The sequence below is a fragment of the Varanus komodoensis genome, unplaced genomic scaffold, assembly GCF_004798865.1.
Source record: "Varanus komodoensis strain SLA01 unplaced genomic scaffold, ASM479886v1 scaffold7_3, whole genome shotgun sequence".
NCBI lineage: Eukaryota > Metazoa > Chordata > Lepidosauria > Squamata > Varanidae > Varanus > Varanus komodoensis.
This window is the reverse complement of record NW_025336480.1, coordinates 24,484,580-24,505,605: the sequence shown is the minus strand read 5'-3', so window position 1 is coordinate 24,505,605 and position 21,026 is coordinate 24,484,580. Positions and strand designations below refer to the sequence as shown.

Genomic DNA, 21,026 nt, shown 5'->3' with positions numbered 1-21,026 from the left:
ATACTTCAATTGGTTCAAAATAGAGCTGCCAGGTTGCTGATGGGGACGGGGCGTTATGTTCACATGACTCCAGTCCTCCGACAGCTTCACTAGCTTCCCATTGAAGTCCGGGCCCAATTCAAGGTGTTGGTGATGACCTATAAAGCCCTCAACGGCTTGGGTCCTGGTTACCTGAAGGAGCACTTACATCCATATATGCCCGGCCGCCCCTTGAGATCTGCGGGAGAGGCCCTTCTCCGGGAACCCTCCATGAAAGAAATTAGGAGGGTAGGTACTCGGAGGAGGGCTTTCTCTGCGGTGGCACCCAATCTATGGAATGTGCTCCCCAGAGAGGTCCGCCTGGCGCCGTCGTTATTTGTTTTTCGGCGCCAGGTGAAGACCTTTTTATTTTAACGTCATTTTAATTGTTAACAATATTTACTTATCTGGCCAGGGCGACTTCTTTTATATTGTTATTTATTTTATATTGTTAATTTTATATTGTTATTTTTGTATTTTATTGTATTGTGTTGTAAGCCGCCCCTAGGCTTCGGCAAGGGGCGGCATAGAAATGTTTTAATAAATAAATAAATAAATAAATTTCATCTGCTTCAATTTAGAATGGAATTCATTCTTCATTTGCCAGAACTGAGCTTCTCACATTTCTCTGTAAAAGATGAACAGGATAATTTAGAATACAGGGTATTCCCCCTATTGTAGCAGGTATGGGAGATCTTTACAGATCTTTATTTTTATTTGGGATATTTCTAGTCGTCCAATTGCTCTGGGTCTCTGGATGGCTCACAACAGAATAAATGCAACAATATAAATATAAATATCATAAATACCCCAAACTAAATAACCCACAACTGAAATAAAATAAATTAAAATCTATTAAACATTAAAATATTGGGTGAATAAAAAGGTCTTGACCTGACACCAAAAAACATATAATGACAGCACCAGGTGGGCCTCTCTAGGGAGCACATAGCTGGGGCGCCACTGCAGAGAAAGCCCTCTTCTGGGTATTCCGTCTCCTGATCTCCTTCAAGGAGGGTTCCCGGAGCAGGGCCTCTGCTGCTGATCTTAAGAGGTGGGAGGGCATGTAGGGAAAAAGATGATCCCAAGCCGTTTAGGGCTTTATAGGTCATAACTAGCACCTTGAATTGGGCCTGAACTTCAGTGGGAAGCCAGTGGAGCTGATGGAGGACTGGTGTTGTATGCGAGTAACAACTGGTCCCCAACATCATCCTGGCAGCTCTGTTTTGCACCATTTGAAGTATCCGGACTGTCTTCAAGGGTAGCCCCATGTAGAGCGTGTTACAATAGTCCAGCTGGGAGGTTACCAGTGCTTGTGTCACCATTGCTAGGCAGTTCTTGTCCAGGTAAGGATGCAGCTGATGGATCAGCCAAAGCTGAAGGAAAACGCTCCTCTCCACCACTGTCACATGGGCTTCCAGGGACAGTTCCAAGTCAAGGAGCACTCCTAAGCTGCAGACCCTGTTCTTTAGAGGGAGGACAACCCTGTCCAGGGCAGAGCTAAAGTCATTTATCTGGAAACCTGAAGCACCCCACCAAAAGGACCTCCGTCTTACCTGGATTGAGTTTCAGTTTATTGGCCCTCATCCAGTCTATTACCTCAGCCAAGCACTGGTTCAGGACAGCCACTGCCTCACCTGGATTAGTTGAAAAAGAGAGGTAGAGCTGGGTGTCATCAGCATACTGGTGGCTCCACAACCCAAACATCCTGATGACCTCTCCCAACGGTTTCATGTAGATGTTGAATAGCAAGGGGGACAAAATGGAACCCTGTGGCACTCCATGGCAGAGTTGCCATGGCGCCATAGTCCCCCAGGACCACCTTTTGGAATCGGCCAGCCAGGTAGGAGCAGAACCACTGCCAAGCAGAGCCTCCTACTCCTAACCCAACCAGCCTATGCAGAAGGATACCATGGTCAATGGTATCAAAAGCTGGTGAGAGGTCCAGGAGAACCAACAGGAACGCACTCCCCCTGTCCCTCTCCCTGCACAGGTCATCATCCAGGGCGACCAAGGCAGATTTAGTACCATAAGTGGGTCTGCAGCCAGACTGAAATGGGTCTCGATAATCAGTTTCATCCAAGAGTGCTTGGAGTTGTCCTGCCACCACCTGCTTCAACACCTTGCCCAAAAACATGATGTTGGCCACCGGTCTATAATTGGTGGCTCCACCTCTGGGTCCAGGGATGCTTTCTTTAGGACAGGCCTGATCACTGCCAGGGTGATCTAGACCTGGTCTTGGGACAGGAAGCCCTGTGAGGGAAATTGAAGCTCGATGAACCAGGGGGACTCCCCTTCCTTTCCCCTCCCAGGGCATGGCTGGTGTTGGATCAGATACCCAAGCAGGCACAGCTGAGTAAGGGCTACATCCCCCCCCCCCGCCCATGTCTCTGTAATGCAAGCCAGGTCGGCCCCCCCATCCACAATTAAATCATAGATGAGAGATGTTTTATTACGGACTGACCTGGCATTCAGCAACAGCACCATCAGGCCCAAGGGGCGGTTCATAAAGCTATCAGGAACCCTCCAGTGGGGGGAATAACCGTAAGTGGGGACAGATATCAAACATCTGTCCCACCTTCTGTGACGACATGTTATTCCCCCAATGCTGTATCTTCCCCTGTCCATTACCATCCCAATGGTGGTGCTCCCGCGCTCCCCAGGCAAATCTAATCAATTAAAACCAACAGTAAAATCAACTCAATCATGGAATAAATTAGTATTAAAATTATTAAGTTAAAACCCTCCAACTCACTTAACAACAAAAACAGAGAGTCCCTGGCCCAGCACAGCCCCACCGGCCCCAAACGGTTTAGTGCCCTTAGGCCGTTGCCCTTGACTGTGGCTGGCGAGTTAAGCGCTGCACCCCTCCCTCACAATCAGCCTCCGGTCCCATCACAGCTGCCACCCATACCAAGGGAGGAGGAGGGAGAGAGGGTGGGGCCCACGGAGGCCTCGCCAGCAGCAAGATGGAGAAGCTACAAGCAGCAGCAACAGCAGCATCCCCGGCCTTGCAGTGGCCTGTCAGCAGCAACAGCGGCAGCATCAGCAGGGTCCGTGGCATTGAGTCAGTCAGCGGGACGGAGGGCGGTGGTGGGGCCAGTCCTTCAGATACATCATTTAGTATATTAAACACTGTGCCTTGTAATATCTGTGAGAGACACCAAGCACTACAGACTTGCCCTCTCTGAAGCAAGTAATAGTGTCTGCTGTTCTTTTCTGCTGGGTTGTTGGTGTTTGTCCCCAGTCTCACCACAGGACCATCAATCCCGCTGGAACAGAACCCTGCATCTGCTCTTGTGTTTGCTTCCCTCAAACGCATGGCTTGCCCATACGTAACTATCCCCTTGCTTCTCTGTGTGGGATGATTTGCACTTACACTGTACTTTCCTTTATAAACATTTCCTGCAACATTTGCAATAGAAAGTCATGTTAATAGATCATTAAACAATTACACAGAGGTAATAGAAGTGATGTAGTGTATAGTTAAGAGACTGGGAAAAAGTTGGTGTCCTTTGTCCACCAGAGAGCATCAGCATAGGTGCCAGGCAAGCATAATTCATTTGAAATCCACCTGAAGCAGGAAGGCCTTCTTGACTATGACCATTTGTTCCTACTCTGTTGGGGAGGAGACACAAAGGAAGGCATCTGAAGATGGGCGAATTGAATGGACATTTTGTTCCTGTCACAGATAACCTAGGTTCTTGGCCAACTTAATACTACTTCATTGAGTGTGCATACTTCAAGTGATCAGCTTGAATGCGAACAGTTCATGCCCAGAATAACAGCATCTATTGCAGTTAGAATGAATACTTGCAATTAGAATGAAATTTCACAAAGGCTACATTTGTCAATATTGTATGTAGTCTGTTGCTGGCTGATAAGGACAGCAAGGCCCAATCGTTCTCCTGCACTTGGACTGTGTTCACAGAACACAACATGCAACTCTACACAGTTACCATGGTTTGCTGTCTTTTACCATGATCTACCTGACACATTTTTTTCTTGTTTTCCATCCTTCCTGCTCAGTCCCCCCACTGTTAGCATGCACCCCATCAGCCACTGTGTCTGAAATTCAGTCCCGTGCATCACTCCCTGCTTATGTTGCCTGCCTCTTCTCATTGGTTCACACACACAAGCCAGATGGCTAGAGCAGCTCCTGCAGTTGCCATTTGTTCCAGAGGATTATGTGGTAGTTGCCTACTATGACTGTGGAAGACATGATCCTGGATTCAGACAACACAACAAGCCATGGTGGTTCAGAAAAACCATACAACAATCTGTTGCCTGCTATCATAGTTTCTGAAGACCAGACTTACTGTTGCGCAATACTGTGACTGGGTTCAGACAATACAGCAGACCAACAATGGTAAAAACTGCCAAGCCTGTCATGTTGTCAGAACTCAGCCTCAGAGTTGTAGGATGGACTGAAGTTATCTTGGTAATTGTGTAGAAATCAATATGCTAAGAGTAGATGTATGGTGGTGGGGTGTTGAGCTTAATGCTTCTAAGAACTGCCTGTGCTGAACAGAAGCCAAATTGACAAGTATCAGCCCAGGCAGTTCCAAAAGTGGAGCAGAGATTTGTCCCTGTCCTCATGTAGAGGCAAAAGCCTTGCAAGAAGGAAGAATTGGGTGAGTTTGGGAGGCTGGACTGAAGGAGGAATTAGGGGCTCAGTGTTGCCCCATGAGAGTATAATATTGTAAGTTATATTGTATTGGAGTGAAATCAAGACTCTGCCCTTGGAGCCCAGGACAACGACTTAACCTCACAGCTGTCTTTGATAGAATTGAATTCTGGCCAATGATAACCCAGTGCCAAGAATTTTCAAGCCCCAGTAAGTAAACCATCTTGTGTATCAAAACATTGGCTTTTGTATCACTCATGCATGTGTATAATTTGTGATAAAGAATGTTGTGGATACACTCAACCGGGGAAAACGGAAAGCTAAATAAATGTGTAACTTTTGGCTTGGAGCCATGCCTCAGAACTTCAGATGCTCATATTCCACAGTTCACTAGTGCAACTGGGACTCTAATTATTAGATTACTGGCCCACTGTAGTACTTCCCTTTCTTTCTGTGATAGCAAGGGTCCCATACAGTCACTCTATACATACGCTTTTAACTCACCTACAGCATGAATAAAAATGAAATAAGAGAGGAGTAGAAATTTCAGTCCGGCTTCAGACCTGGGTTTGTACTGAATCTGCCTTGGTCGCCCTGTATGATGACCTGTGCAGGGAGAGAGACAGGGGGATTGCGTCCCTGTTGGTCCTCCTGGACCTCTCAGCGGCTTTTGATACCATCAACCATGGTGTCCTTCTGGATAGACTGGCTAGATTGGAAATAGGAGGCACTGCTTGGCAGTGGTTCCGCTCCTATCTCAATGGCTGATTCCAGAAGGTGGTGCTGGGGGACTATGGCTCTGCGCCATGGCAGCTATGCCGTGGAGTTCCGCAGGGTTCCATCTTGTCCCCCTTGCTATTTAACATCTACATGAAATCACTGGAAGAGGTCATCAGGAGGTGTGGGCTGCAGAATCGTCAGTATGCTGATGATACCCAGCTCTACCTCTCTTTTTCAACCGATCCAGGTGAGGCAGTGGCTGTGCTGAACCGGCTCCTGGCCAAGGTAATGGGCTGGATGAGGGCCAGTAAACTGAAACTTAATCCAGACAAGATGGAAGTCCTGTTGGTGGGTGAATCGAGCTCCTGAGTAGGTGGCCTGGACCTTGCCCTGGATGGGGTTGCACTCCCTCTAAAGGACAGGGTCTGCAGCTTGGCAGTGCTCCTCGACCCAGAGCTGTCCCTGGAAGCTCAGGTGACCACGGTAGCAAGGAGTGCTTTCCTTCAGCTTTGGCTAATCCATCAGCTGTGTCCCTACCTGGAGGAAGACTGCCTAGCGACAGTGACGCATGCATTGGTTACTTCCCAGTTGGATTTCTGTGACGCGCTCTACATGGGGCTGCCCCTGAAGACAGTCTGGATACTTCAGATGGTGCAAAACAGAGCAGCCAGGTTGCTGACAGGGACTGGGCATTATTCTCATATAACCCCAGTCCTCTACCAGCTTCACTGGCTCCCCATTGAAGTCCGGGCTCAATTCAAGGTGCTGGTTATTACCTATAAAGCCCTTAACGGCTTGGGACCTGGATACCTAAAGGAACGCCTTCTTCCATATTTCCCCTCCCGCCCCCTGAGATCGGCAGCAGAGGCCCTCCTCCGGGAACCCTCCATGAAAGATAATAGGAGGCAAAGTACCCGGAGGAGGGCTTTCTCTGCGGTGGCGCTCCATCTATGGAATGTGCTCCCCAGAGAGGTCCGCCTGGCGCCGTCGTTATTTGTTTTTTGGCGCCAGGTTAAGACCTTTTTATTCCAGTGATACTTTAATAAGTTTCAATATTGTCTTTTCTATGTTTTTAACTGCAGCCAGTGTGGGTCGGGAATTTATGTTGTATTTTATGCTGTAAGCCGTCCTGAGGCTTTTTGCAACAGGATGGCATATAAATATTTTAGATAGATAGATAGATAGATAGATAGACTTGGTCATCTTCCCTTGCCAGTTGAACAGCTGCAGTCTAATTAAGAAACAAAACCTTGCAGTAAAGAAAAGAACCTTTGGTTTCAAATGTTGTCTATCCCACTCAAAATGCAATACACCAACAATATGAAGAGTGTATAAATAGTTTTGTAAGTCTATTCTGTCCATGCTTTCTCAAATTATATAAAGATAGAAGTCTGAAAAAACACTTCTGAAGTCCAAACAAAAACTGTTTGCAATAATTGAACAGATTGAGCCTTCTCTTTGATGCATAAACCTTTCCATGCTGCTTTGAAGGTGCCAATTCCTATCCACCTACAACTTATTCAAGCAGATATACCCCTTTAATTGTAGTTGTGTCCAGTAGGGTATGCAATGAAGGCTGAATTGGCCCAAATCACACACATTGTTAAATGCATCATTGCTAGTTTTGAGTTTGGATTCAGCCTGTCATGAGTTGGTTCATTTAATTCTTCCTTCTGGGTTCAAAATCAAGACAGTCCTTTGAAGTGCTGTTCGTTCACTGAAATAGAATAGTTGGCAGAACAGTATGAACTCTACTGAGAGCGTTGCGGAAGAAGCATCTGCCCATGTAAAGAGCTGAATCCAAACTAGAAACTTCCCCTGTCCTTCCCTTTCAGGAAAGCTTCTGGCTTCACCCTCAGGGTGACACTTTCTGCTGGAGAACAAGTCAGTTTGAACAGCAGAGCCCCTCCTGCTGCATACCTCCTTTCTTCCAGTGCCTCCTTACTGGGTCAAGGACCAGGTCTTGGCTCTACTCCTCCACTCCTTCTGAAAATCCTCCCATTCCTTCCAAAGTAGCCTGCTTTTCATGTTGTGCCTGAGAAACTTCATTAGGTGACCTTGAAACTGTAAAGCCCTTGGCCCCATGCCTTGTTCCACTACCTCCTCAGAATCCAACGTAGGTCTGTCTGAACAGCCTGCATTGAGTGAGAGATAGGCCTACTCTCTACAGCTTTCACCATTTTGATCATGCACCCTCTAGTCAAGCTGATTGGAGGTCGTTCCATGACTTTGGAACCTGGACACTGGGAGTAATCATGGGCTAAACAACCCACAGGTTCCAGTAAAATTTGTTGTAGGTTAATTGTGGATTAACTAGCTCATAGCCCATAGCGCCTGGACCTCATGGAGCAACATCTCTGGAGCCTGATGGGAGGTTAGATAGCAGAGGCAGCTCACATTTGGCATGTTAATTAACACACAATTATATGCAGATTAGGTCATGGAGGCAGGCATATTCAGTCAATAAATATTTATTTGGATCAACCAAGTTGTCCTGTTGCAGTAAATAAAGCTATCACTAGTTTTGTTAAGTTACGGTGGGTATGTATTTATTTTTTGTCTCACTGTTTTTTTTTGTGAATAGATTTTTTGTGTTTTACACTGTGTGTATGCTTTTATTTTTGTAACCTGCCCAGGGAGACATGTGGCTAACAGGGTAGGCTAGAAATTTAATAAGTAAACTTCCATATAACCTACATAGGAGGATTGATGTATTGATGAAAACTGTAAAGCATTTTATACACTGGAATTGCCTTTGGAAAAGTATGCACAATTCCATAAATAAAATTGATTTGCAAATTATTATAATCCATATTTACTTATACACAGCTTTTTAAAAAGTTGATCAGAATATAATCTGTTTATAGGTAGAAAAACAGTGTTTTCTCCTTATTTGTTTACATTGCCATATTTGTTGTGTGTCAGTTAAACCAGAACACAAGATTGACCACAAACAGTAGGACAGATACTCGTATGTAAGCATTGCTTTTCCACTTTTCCATATCCACATCCACAAAAGGTTAGGACAATAAAGCTGGAGTAGGCACCTGGTGATTCTCTCTTGGTTATGCTGGTTAGGGTTAATGGGAGTTCTAGGCCTAAAACATCAGGAGGTTAACATAACATCCCCCTGTGGTAGAGTGTAGAGTAGGTTGTTTTGTAATGCAGTAAGCCCAGCTTCAGCCCGTTAGTCTTGATCTCTTGTATAGCTTATCTGAGCAATTGCTGCAGATACTGCATTTCTGCATCACTCGCATGTTGGGTGGAGGGTATGAGTCAAGAGCTAGAAAAGGCCCAGCGTGAGATAGCAGTAAAGAATTCTGGGGATTCTTGGGAAATGCAGATGTTACATTGGCTACCACAACTTACTAGGCCATTTTAATGGTGCACAATGAGACTGTGCCCTTGTAGTGTGCACTGCAGCACTAAGTAGAAATCCATTCAGTTGTTGTACTTGAAGTCTTTTTACCATTGTTCCAATACTCCTCCTTCCCCTGGCATGCACTTCATTCTCTACTCCCATTATGAACTCAGGTAGTAGTAGAAGACTGGGGCAAAAAGAGGGACCGGTTTCTTCTCACCTAAAGCCAGCACTGTTGAATTTCTTGTGGGACCTTCCTCTTGACAGCCCATTTGGGCAAAGATGGCAGCCAAAGGCACCCCTTATTCTACTCAAGGTTGACTCATATTCTATACATTTGTTTCACCATTAAGGAGGCCTAAATTTTTAAAATAAAGGGTAGCAGCAGCAGCTGCTGCTTTACAATTCTGGAATGAAAGAAGTGATGCAGCAGCAATGATGACTACTCTTGCACATGCCACAACTGCTTGAAAGTCCTCTGTCCTACCCAGGGCTTTTTTTGTCACCGAACGCACTGGAACGGTGTTCCAGCACCTTTTTTTCCAATGGATTTTACGAAGCAATTTTGAATCATAGCAGATCAGCAGCAAACATCATTAACATAGTGCCTGCAGGCTGCTTTTGTGTCTGCTCTCTGCTAGTGAGATAGTGAGGGTGCTGCTGCTGCTGCTCGGCTTGGGATTGGTGTGTGTGGTCGCGCAGCGCGCGGAGTATGTGTTCGAGGATAGGTTGGACATACATATGGTGGGCATGTCATGAGTGGAGCCAGCCGGAGTCGGGGGTTAGACTAAATGGCCCAGGAGGCCCCATCTGACTAGCGAGTTTCTATGTTCTGTGTTCTGATTTGTACTGTGCTGTAACTGATTAAGCTCTGACAAAAAGATTGTGCTTCTAAGTTCTTGTTTAAATCTTCTGGAGAGGAAAAGAGGGTGGGAGAGACCTGCTCACAAAAGCACCCACACCCGTGAATTGTTGTTTTCCCTATGCTCCACTAAAGTTAGCCACAGCTGATGTTTTCAAAAAAGTCGTAACATATTTGGAGTTCAATAAACAGTGATGCTTTCAATTGGGTGATGTGTTGAAGCTGTAGGAAAAGCCAGTCTGTTCTTGGAAACCTGTGTAGCAGGACTCCTTGTCATCAGTTTGTAGTTCCCACCAAAATACATTCATCGTACTATAGCTGAGACTATTTAATCTTTGTGAGAGATGCAGAGGCAGGGTGATAACTGGAATGTCTGGTGGAAAGGTGGGTGGAAGTTTGCTCCTCCAGCATCTCTCGTATTAGTCACCAGGAGCTGTGAGAGGTGGAAGCAGCAACAGTAGCCTAGGAAAAGTACCTGGCCCTGCAAAGGATGCCATTTGGCTGCTTCACCCATTTCTAGGCCAGAGTCGTTCTCTCTGTGATTTGCAGCCCAAAAGTTTGAAAGCCCAGTGCCACCTGGAACTCCTGTGGGCCAGGTGGAACTCCTCCCTCATATGTTACATCATTACAGTTTATATTAGTTATTTAGTTATTTTTGCTTTTGTCTGTTAATGTGTTTTTATTGTATTCTAAGCTGCTCTGAGAGCTCTGGTTCATAGGCAGGGTATAAATACCTGAAATAAATAAGTTGGTCATTGTCTTCAGAGAGAAAAATATATATGATAACACAATCACAACACCTGGAGATTATATTTTCCATTATTGTGCTTTGTTGAACTTCACAAAATTAGGCGAGGTGTGTGTTTTTATTTGTTTTTAAGTGGGGTGGAAAAATAGATAAAGCAGCCATATGTGTACACTGGAAATGATCACAAGGTGAACTGTAATATAACAGTGGTACCTCGGCTCACGAACACTCCAGTTCACGACCAGATCGGGTCATGAACAGACGTTTTGGGAAAAAATTGCCTCTGCTTGCGAACTCCGTATTGGGTGATGACCATGATTGTGGCCGTCTCCCCACCCCCCTGAGCACGATCGTGATCGTGGCCATCTTCCCCGCTCGTGGTTGCAGACAGAGGTTGCTGTGGTCACTTGCTGTGAAGCTTATTGAATAATGGCTCCAAAGAAAGTGCAGAGCAAGCATGGTGGTAAAATCATGCAGAGTGGTAATGAAGGTGACAAGAAAGTGCAGATTTTTTTTTGCCAAAATTGACCCTGCAGCTAAGAGACAAGAGAGGAAACCCCTGAAAGAGATCTCCCCAATGTCCTTATGGAGGGGGACTCTCCCTCCAAACAGTAACCCCCCTCCCGACCTAGGTTAGTGTTTTCCAATGTACTGTACTTTGTTACTTTGTTGTTCTTTGTCACTTTGTTTCAAATTTTTGTGATTAAAAAAATATTTACAGAACAGATTAACCTTATTTACATTGAACCTTATGGGGAAATTTGACTTGGCTCGCAACCAATTCAAGTCGTGACCAGAGTCATGGAACAGATTAAGTTCGTGAGCCGAGGTACCACTGTATTGGCAAACAATGCAAATGTAGTGATTATTGATTTTACCCAGTGTTAGATCTATTTAAAGGAGACTCACTGAAATAACACAGGATAGAACCCAAGGTAACCTAGAGAATCACATTAATTTCACTAGTCCTGATGTGCACAAATAACTAATGAAACTGATCCATTTTTTCAAAAAGCAAAACTGCTTTATTGTCATTGGACTCAACCAACCACCACTGACCTGCCCACCCATGACTGCTTTTATTGCTTAAAAGCTGCCTGCAATATGTGTCAGTGGCTATAGAGTGATGTAGTTCCCCCTGGTGGCTTGGTAGTTGAGACAGCAGGACTGCTGAACCTTGCAAGTCTGTAGCTGCTTGCAACCATTAGAACAGCTAGACCTGACAATCTGAATCATGAGCTTCCTAATGCCATGGCTAGTTTGTCTCTGAGACTTTGAAAATCCAGTAGACCAACTTTTCCCTACCATGCCAACTGAGAGATGCTGGAGTTGGAGGGCACCAGACTGGTGGAGCCTACAAAAGATACTTAATAATATAAGACTGTTTTGTATGCATATAGGCATTCAAAATTAATAATTGCATGCCACTAATATATTAGTTTGGTGATTAAAGTGTACAAATCAGTAGTCTTTTTTCTAATAGTTATAGCATTAATCTGATGCTGTGTTCTATTTTATTTTGTCTCATTATTAATCCATCCCAAGACCACAGTAAGGGACAGTCTAGAAAAGCTTTAAATAAATAAATCTTTTAAAAAAAACAGTACAAGCATTCTCTCATATACACTGTGGTTTTCATTTTCCATTGTGTGGTGCTACAGGTGTTGTGTGTATAAAACCATTTCCTTTTTCTTCCAGAAGAAAACACTAAAGAAGCTTTGCCAGTGCAGAAAAGTCTGAGTGAGAAAGTCTCCCTCTACAGAGGCGATATCACGGTGCTTGAGATTGATGCCATAGTTAATGCTGGTAGGTTCTGAAGTGTTACATGCAACATATTAAGTTTTAAACACGTGTTCAGCAAAACATACCTGGATAATGTGTATGTGCAGAACTGGATGTACTCATTGGTCACAAAATAGAAAGCTACTGTATTGCAGTATTGCAAATGGTGTGCCAAGAAAATCCATATGTTGAGAACATGAATTAAGCTAATGTAGAAAGATCTTGTCAATCTTCTTAATGCCTGTCAGTTTCTGTTGGTCAAGAGGAGGGCAGTGAACTGTACATGAGACTGGTCTACTACCTCTACTCCAGATTTGATTGCTACAGATTTCACTGGGCATTGCCAGGGTGCTTGTTTGGGAGCTGTGGCCAAGGCTTGTTGCAGTGGATAGCTTTTAGAAACTTTTCTTATTTGATGAAACAAGGTTTTAATAGCTGCTCACAAGGTTCAGCATTGTCATTTCCTTTGTTTGTTTTTCTAAATACGTATTTATGCATTCTCAATAATATTTATTTTTTATCCCTTCTGCTTTCTGGAAAAAGCTAAAGGAGATACCAATTTATTATAAATGAAGAAATCTTCAGTTTGTTTTCTTCATATATTTCATAATAATCAGACATAAGGAATAATCAATGCAATCTCAAATGTGGGGAAAAGGGGGGATATTGTGGCCCATGGCAGTGGGAATCATATCCACACTGCTGCACTACTAAGCTTCTATTTTTGCACCCATAAGGAAACTTAAATTTGGTTTAAGTGATCAAACAACCCATGGTTTGGTGCCACCACTTAATTCTGGATAACTTTGGTCAGGAAGAATGCCCTTGATGCCGTAACTCAAACCAAACATATAGTTTGCAAAACTGTGTGAAGCAATGATTTCTTTGGATAGCTTTGCACTACTTAAGGCAAGTGAATATACCAGGCCAATACCACACCAATTACAGTTAGTTCAGAGGCTGCAAGGGAAGAGACAGCGCTGTGGAGAAGAGCAAATGGGGAGTGAATGGGGACACATTTGTGAGCCAGGGAAGGAACAAGTACTTGCAAATGGTTTCATTTAGATTTAGACTTCTCAGGCACCATCATATTTTATTTAAAACTTTCGTACCTTGTCCAGCCACTGACATCTTGGGATGGCTTACAACAAGTTTAGATATTAGAAAAAATGATGCTGGTTGGACATGGTGGAAGTTGTAGACTTTTTTTTTATTTTGGAATACATTTGCATTGGGTTATGCCCTTAGTTCCCAAATTTATTGGTTTCTGCATATCTTTCCAATTATTATTGGGTGATTTCACCTCAAAGCTGATGGGCACTCAATCACCAGGGTTTGCTAGTAGAGGGCATTAGGTTATGTATGTGATGATTCTGCTTTTATGAACTATTTCTTGGCAGAGAAGAAATATGAAACATCTACTGTCTTTCTCATCAGACATTTTCAGACCATTGTGGTGACCTAGAACTCTGGTTATGTTGTCATTAATGCTTATAATTGTTCCAGTCCCTTAAAAGTAAGAGAAATGTAGAAACAGAGGAATTTGTTGTCTTGTTCACTTCAAGTTTCTAGTCCTTCAAGAGATATTATGTGTAATGGGTAACAGCAATCATGCTGCATTCAAAATTAGTCAGGATTTCCCAATCTCAAGTGTAGTTCATAGTGTTTCTTCAGTTGGAGAGGTGGTGGGAATTCTATGTACATATTAACCAAACTGTTAACGAGAGTAGCAGCAAAGCAAAAAGAATTCCTTTTCGTCTTCCTGTATCATCCACTACATAATCTCATAAATGTCTTTCTTCTCCTGTTTCTTGAATATGTTTTTGTGCCAACTGTGTGTCTTTTTTATTTGCTGAGTATCTCCAACTCAATTACTAAGCCATTCTTTAAAAAATGCATAGGGTCCCACCCACTTTGACTGACCATAGTGCTCCATGCCTAGTAGTTTTCTCTGGTCTCATTTTCACAATTATTACAGCCCATTTCATATCTGTAACAAAAGCCAGCCCACCAACACCTTAATAGAAATTTCCCTCTTGGGTTCCCTTGACCATTCCACACATCGTCCCTGCTTGTCTTGTAGCCCCTGTACTATATCCAGTGTTAGTCCTACTTGGATTAGACTCATTGGGATCAATGAGACCTGAGTGTGACTAACCTCAGATATAACTCCTTAGTCCCTGGTAGCTGTACTGTCTCCAGAAACTGTATGGATAGATCTGAAAGGTCTGCAGACTTCCACGGGGCTTTTTAGATACCCCTCTGCCTGCTGCCATTGCTTGACCCTGAGAAGCTGGGCTTGGGGTTTGGGAGCTTTCTAAACAGTGCAAGGCAATTCATCTGAGGTGTGTGTGTGTGTGTGTGAGGACACATCTTGCAGCCCTGTGTATGTGTACGCTCTCTATTCAAGGATTTTCTTAGATTCTGGCCATGGTGTTATAGTATATCTAGGTGACAGCAAATACCTAATACAGGCTGAGCTCCCACCTCTGTGTTCCTTCTACCAGAACCGAATGCTCTATCCTCTGCTCCCTGATTTTTCAGGGAGTTTTATTGCTTCACTTCTTATGGAGCTATCCATAACCAATAAACATGGAGCAGGTAAGAGCTGCTCTACTAAATGTATCCTCATTCCTTGCTCCAAAGGTTTATCCTTACCTCCTAGATAGTGGAAAACAATGTAAATCTTATTTGAGAACCAATATGCTTTCCTTGGCCCATTTCTTCTCAATGGTAGGTCACACTGAAAAACAGAAAAGTAACTTTCCTCACCTTTACAATTCTGAATCTATGGGGTGCGAGTCATTCACTTGAGTCCTGCTTTCTTATTGGCTCCTGTGCACTGAGATAATGAAGACAGATCACTCTTGTTGGGCAGCTGTAGTTGCAAGAATTGAAGCTTCATGGCAGGTAAATCACTTGGAAGCTACAGTGTGAATTCTAATTTGCTTTCCTGATGAGGATTCATTTCACATCTTCAATAATAATGATGGTAGTTGGCATAGGTATAAACTTTGAACAGTGTTACCTGAAACATTTATTGTATATAATATATGCTGTGTTTCCCAAAAATACACTAACGGTGCAGTTGTATGCCATGCCTGTTTGGATGTAAGTTCAAGGCTTACTTCCATCATTATAACCTAAAGGTTTCATGTGAAAAACAATTTTAATACTGCTTTGTAAAATTCAGCTAGTGAAAAGAAAGGATTATGATAATTCGTTGAGTAACTCTACTGTTGACACAGCACTTTTAAAACAGCACCCTTATTATTAAACTGGATAGGGCAGAAAGTTTTACTGCTTCACCGTTTCTACTGTTTCCGTTGACCTTCGAGGACTTTCTGGTTTGGTTTGTTGCATTTTAATTTTATGAAGTGTCACATCCCTGTCAAGCCAAAAATTAAACTTCAAGGTAGAGGTAGGGTGTTCATATATTGGAATTGTGAACTGAATATATTAGCCATGAATTATGTTTAAATGAATGTGTTAGTATAGTCTGTTGACTAACTGAGCTACACCCTCCCACATGAACAGCTTGTTAATGCGTAATCAGTCACTGAAGTTGCCATGAATCTAGAGCTTAATGAACAGGTGAGGGGAAAGGAGGCATTTAAATCTGAAATTGATCTGACAGCCTATCACTGATTGCTAATCCATTTCATTTGGCAACTTAATTTATCACACAGTTAAAATTTTCTTCTTGTAGCTTTCTGGGAGGAAATTAATTCAGAAGCATGCCCAATAATGTTGGGTTGAGCTGGCCTATTGAAATATTGCATCAGTGTTGAAGAGTGAAAGGCTGTGTGGGAGAGATGGAGTAAGAATGCACACTCATAAAGGTGCATGTGTGCATGTGCACATAGCACAAGTCTTACTCAATTGGCCAAGCTGTTTCCAATGCCTCCCCTCAGCTCTGCCCACCCAAAGCTGCTTCTTTCTGCTTTGCCTATGGAAACCTGTCCTGTCACTATGATGATGAAGAGGAATGTTCACTGTCAGAGGTCATGTATATCCCAATACCTAAGGACAAAGTGTGCAAAAGTATCGCCCTCATGCTTGGCTTGTTCTTGAGGTGTCTGATTGCCCATTGCTGCAAGTAGATGGTTAGACTAGGTGGGCCTGAGTCAAACACAGCAGGAGTCGTGCAACAATCAAACCCACCTAGCATTTTTTTGTCCTCATGCACAGAAAATGTTTTCTTTATTTCTAATCCAGCAGTTCTTTTAAAATGTGATAACAGTTCTATCTGATGGATAAAATTTCTCTGCTTGCTGTTTCAACCATGTGTGTGGTTAGCTGGGAGAAGCAAAATTAGAACCTTCTGTTCCTTCTGATACTTCAGTTTCAAAGGGTGCAAGTAGGTTGCAAGATCTACCCTTCTCCTTTGGGTCAGGACATTCAAATTTCACACATATTTAGAAACTTTGCCACACCATTTAGCTACCCCTTCTTAATGTGAAACCCCTTTTCTTGGAAATGTGTATAAGGCAGGCATAATTTTCCTTGGCATTGCAGCAGATCTCAAGGATTGGTGTTGCTGCTTTGTGGAAGTACGGAAACTAAACAGAGGCTTGCGCCCTCTTGTGACAGGTGCTGTATCAGTGGAAAGAAGACAAAATTGCCAACATGATGTGTCCCCTGAGGGCTTGATCACGAGCAAGACCTGCTTCCTTGAGCCAGCCACTTTCAAGCCTAGGGAGGACAGAAACAGGACCTCCCATTTGAGCTGGACAGTCTCAACCATACCAAGTCAGATGGCTCAAAGATGTTGCGGTGGGCAGACTGTTTAGGCACTTTAATGTGAAGGAGAGCCAGGAAAGCTTGCTGAGGAATTCTGTAGGTAGAGAATCTCTTCTACCTCAGTCTTTAGGGCACCCACTATTTAGAGAAATTCATTGATTTATGTTGGGCTTTGCAATGAACAAATAGCTCAAGTTGTTGCTCATTAAACCCAGTGCTTGTCTCTTTATTCTGAAGAGAAGTGTTGAAGTGTTGAATAACTAATTTGATGGATGGATGCATTTCATAAAAGACAAAGTGTGTCTTTTTGTGAAATATGTAATGATGTAGTAGCTACTAGTTCAAGGCATTATGGAATGGTACACTGCCCTTTAGCTGTTTAGTCCTAAAGGAGCTTCCAGAATTCTTTTGCTTATCTTTCTTGCAGCTCTTTCCATCCCCAGTCTTTGTGTAAGGCTTTCTGCCAACCCCCTTTTCTCAGTTAATACCTTGCAGCTGAGCAACAACCAGATTTTAGCCCAATTATAAAAATTGTTTAGTTAATGCCAGTTTTCACACACATGCTGAGCATATTGTACTTATTCTTTGGTGATGATTGTATAACAACCTATGCATGTTTTTAACTTTTTTACACTTGGACAATGTCTAATCAGAGGAGGAATTTTAGACCATAATCATGGTGTGTCTTTGTAGCTGAGAAAAATACTGGTTACTAGGACTTCTGCATAGGGATTTCAGCAGTTTTCTCTCCTAATGTGGCCAGCCTGCAATTCTTGTGTGTCACCCCGCCATTTTTTGTTTGTTTGTAAGGAGATAGGTAAAAATCAAATCAGTTCCCTGTGCCTTCCAAGAGGGCCATCTTCCATTTTTGAGAGCTTTGGAGGTATTCTTTGGTTTATATTAAGGAAGATAAGGATCGTTATACCCAAACTTTTAGTTGTAATATTTTTAGACTGTAGAATTCCAACCAGTGAATTACATTAAAAAATTGAAAGCTTTACACTATACTCATAAAAACAATAGCCTAATATGCCTGTTTTACTCATCCTGTTTATTCTGAAAGTAAGGCTTTTTATGCTAATCTTATTGGGGAAAGCGGATTTGCTATTCTTGTTTGAATACAAAAGATAACTCATCCCTAGGTGCATCTGCAGTGCTTTGCTGTGTAGTGAAAGACATTTTTGTGTAACCAAAAGTGTAACTGTCGACCTGAGTACATGGAGGAATGCTTGGAGAATGTCATAAAGCTTTAGAGACCAAGTAACAGTCAGGTTGAACAACTCTGCTTCATTGCATTACTTTAAAGTCACTTTAAAGGAAAGACTTGGGAAATCTTTGATTTTTAAAGCTAAAACTGAGTGATCATAACAGATAATGTCTGTTATGTGTAAGTGTAAGAGAAAATAGTCAATGCTGCCATTTGTTAGTTCACCTAAGGAACAGATGGACAAGATTCTCCAGGCTCTCCTGTGTGTACCTACCCAAATATTTTGCAAGAAAGCTTGCTAGTGAGAAGTATCTTTGTATTGTGTTGTTGTCATGCTTGGCTAGGGGCAAGATGAATAGCTTGAAATTCAGAGTCTGAAGATCATGGAAATCCCTGATTTCAGTGGAGCCAGAAGCCGACCAGGCTCCATAGGGGGACTATGCCAAGGCTTTCAACAGTAGTGGATCTTGAAGTATTCATGGGCAGGGGCTCTTCATGGGGAACCAATGGGAAGTTGCCTCACCTGAAGTGTTAGAGAAAGAAGCTGAGCGACTGAAGGAGTGCTGGCTTCAAAAGGTACAGCATCTCTCTCTCTCTCTCTCTCTCTCTCTCTCTCTCTCTCTCTCTCTCACACACACACACACACACACACACACACACACAATACAAAAATGCAAGTCTGGGATACAAGCACCCAAGCTTCTAGGGACTTAGCTACTGGAGTGAGTGAACAGGGAGAGCAAACAGGAGCTTGATGGTGGAATTGTAGTGGAAGAGGAGGCAGAAATAGGCAGAGGCAAAGCAGAGACAGGCCTGCACTAGCCCAGCAAACACTCTTTTGTTTTCTAAGATACTATTGGAGGGAAATTCTTGATTAGTTGATTGCTGATTAACTGAAAGGGAGTGGCCTGATCAGCTAGCAGAAGTTGTGTAGGTGTGGGGTGATTCATTCTGGTTCCTGATTCGCAGCAGAGCAGAGCAGAGCAAGCTGCCTTATCTGGTCTAGGGCCCCAGGATACAAGCAGCCAAGCTTCCAGGGACCAAGCGACCAGAGTGAATGAACAGGAAGTGCAAACAGGAGTTTGGAGGTGGCGTTCAAGGAGGGGAGGTCCTTAACATTTTCCCCGTCTTTTCTCTTCTTTCTTTCCCCTTAGTTCCCCCCTCACACTTGTTCTTGTAACACACTCCCATTTACTAGTAGGACCGTGATGTTAACCTTTAGTAAAAACAAGAGAAAGCACCAGTTGTCATAGCAGCACCCCAAGACAGAATCAATAAGGTTGCATGAACAATAGACCAAGAAGACTCCACAGTGGTGGTTACCTGCAACAACTGTGCAATGTTTGTTTTCTTACCCGAGAGCAGCATGGCATACAGATACAAGAAGTGCAGACTAGTAGCCCTGTTAGAAGAAAAGGTGAGAGCACTGGAGCAACAAGTGTCCACCCTCAAGGTAACAAAAGAAGATGACGGTCAATCAAGTAAGGAAAAAGAAACCAAAGTTTGCAACAACAAAAAGAGAAGAGTGATAGTTGTGGAAGATTTCCTGTTGTGTGAGATGGAAATATATGTATGTTGCAATGACCCAGAAAATATGCTGTTTTCCTGGCACCAAGGTTAAAGATATAACCAAGAAGTTCACACAACTTATACAACCCACTGACAAATATCCCTCCCTTCTCATCCATGTGGGAACTAACGACACTGTCTGGAGAAACTTTGATGGAATACCTTCAGACTTCAAAGCTCTAGGAAGGAAAAACAAAAACACTGGGGCTGAGATAGATTTTTTTTTTTCTCCCAGTCCTACCAGCAAGTCAAAGAGGAATTGATAGGGAAAGAAAAAATCCTTCAAGTGAATGACTGGCTAAGATTGTATTATAGATAGATTTGGATTTGGTGAGCACAATTTGAGGTTCCTGAAAGATGGACTATTGGCAGATGATGGGTTGCACCTCACAAACAACAGAAAGCATGTGTTTGGCCACTACATGAAAAGGTTCATCAAGAGGGCCTTAAATTGAAACATACAGGGAAGGGAGAAGTGCAATATGGCATACCATTACCTGGCAAAGACTTTTTTTTCAACAGAGAAAATCTTTTCCCCAAAGATTTCAACAGAGAAAAAAACCTCAGGCAGGGCCTCACATAAGTCTCCCCAAAAAAACATAGGAAGAAAACCAGGGTACAATGAGAATGACCTTAGATGTCTTTCCACCAATGTCTAAAGTACATGAAACAAGACGAACTTGTGCTCATAGTACTCAAGGTCAATTACGATCTTATAAGAACAAATGAAACTTGGTGGGATGACTCATATGACTGGAACTCTACAACTGATGGATACAACCTGTTCAAGAAAATAGAAGGGGAGGTGAAGTTGCACTATATGTATGATATGCACATATCTGCACAGAAATACAAGAAGAGGAAGCCCCATTGAAAGCATCTGGCTTAAAAATAAGGGAAACAAAGTTATTGGCATCTATTACTGATCACCCAGTTAAAAAGAGGACAAGGATGCAACCTTTGAAAAGCAAATTGTCAGCATTTCCGGAAAAAGTGATGCAGTCATCATGGGGGACTGCAGTTTCCCTGATACATGCTGGGAGACAATTTCTGCCAAACATGGCCCCTCCAAGACATATGTTGCTGACAACTTCCTCCAGCAGAAAGTAGAGGAAGGAATGAGAGGAACAACTATCCTTGATTTAATACGAACAGGGATGACTTAGTGGACAGAATAGCAACCATGGGAATCCTGAGGGAAAGCAACTATGTGATACTTGAATTCTCAATTATAAAGGAGACAAAGGTTAACTGCAGCCAAGCACCGTACCCTGGACTTCAAGAAAGCCAACTTTAACAGACTCAGAACAATATTGTACGAGGTACCATGACAACTCATTCTAGGGGAAAAACAGTCCAAGAAGGGTGGGAGATCTTGAAAAAGAAAAT

General features: G+C 43.1%; 1 protein-coding gene across 6 annotated transcripts in view; it reads left to right on the top strand.

Moving 5' to 3' along the window:
• The window catches only part of MACROD2 (mono-ADP ribosylhydrolase 2), a 920,410-nt gene that overhangs the window by 14,092 nt on the left and 885,292 nt on the right, over positions 1-21,026 (top strand). For 5 of the 6 annotated variants that reach the window (XM_044454670.1, XM_044454671.1, XM_044454666.1 and 2 more), the window contains exon 3: positions 12,035-12,142. In XM_044454670.1, the coding sequence (XP_044310605.1) occupies positions 12,035-12,142 (108 nt within the window). The remainder of the gene's footprint in view (positions 1-12,034; positions 12,143-21,026) is intronic. The other variant, XM_044454668.1, reaches the window with a different exon arrangement.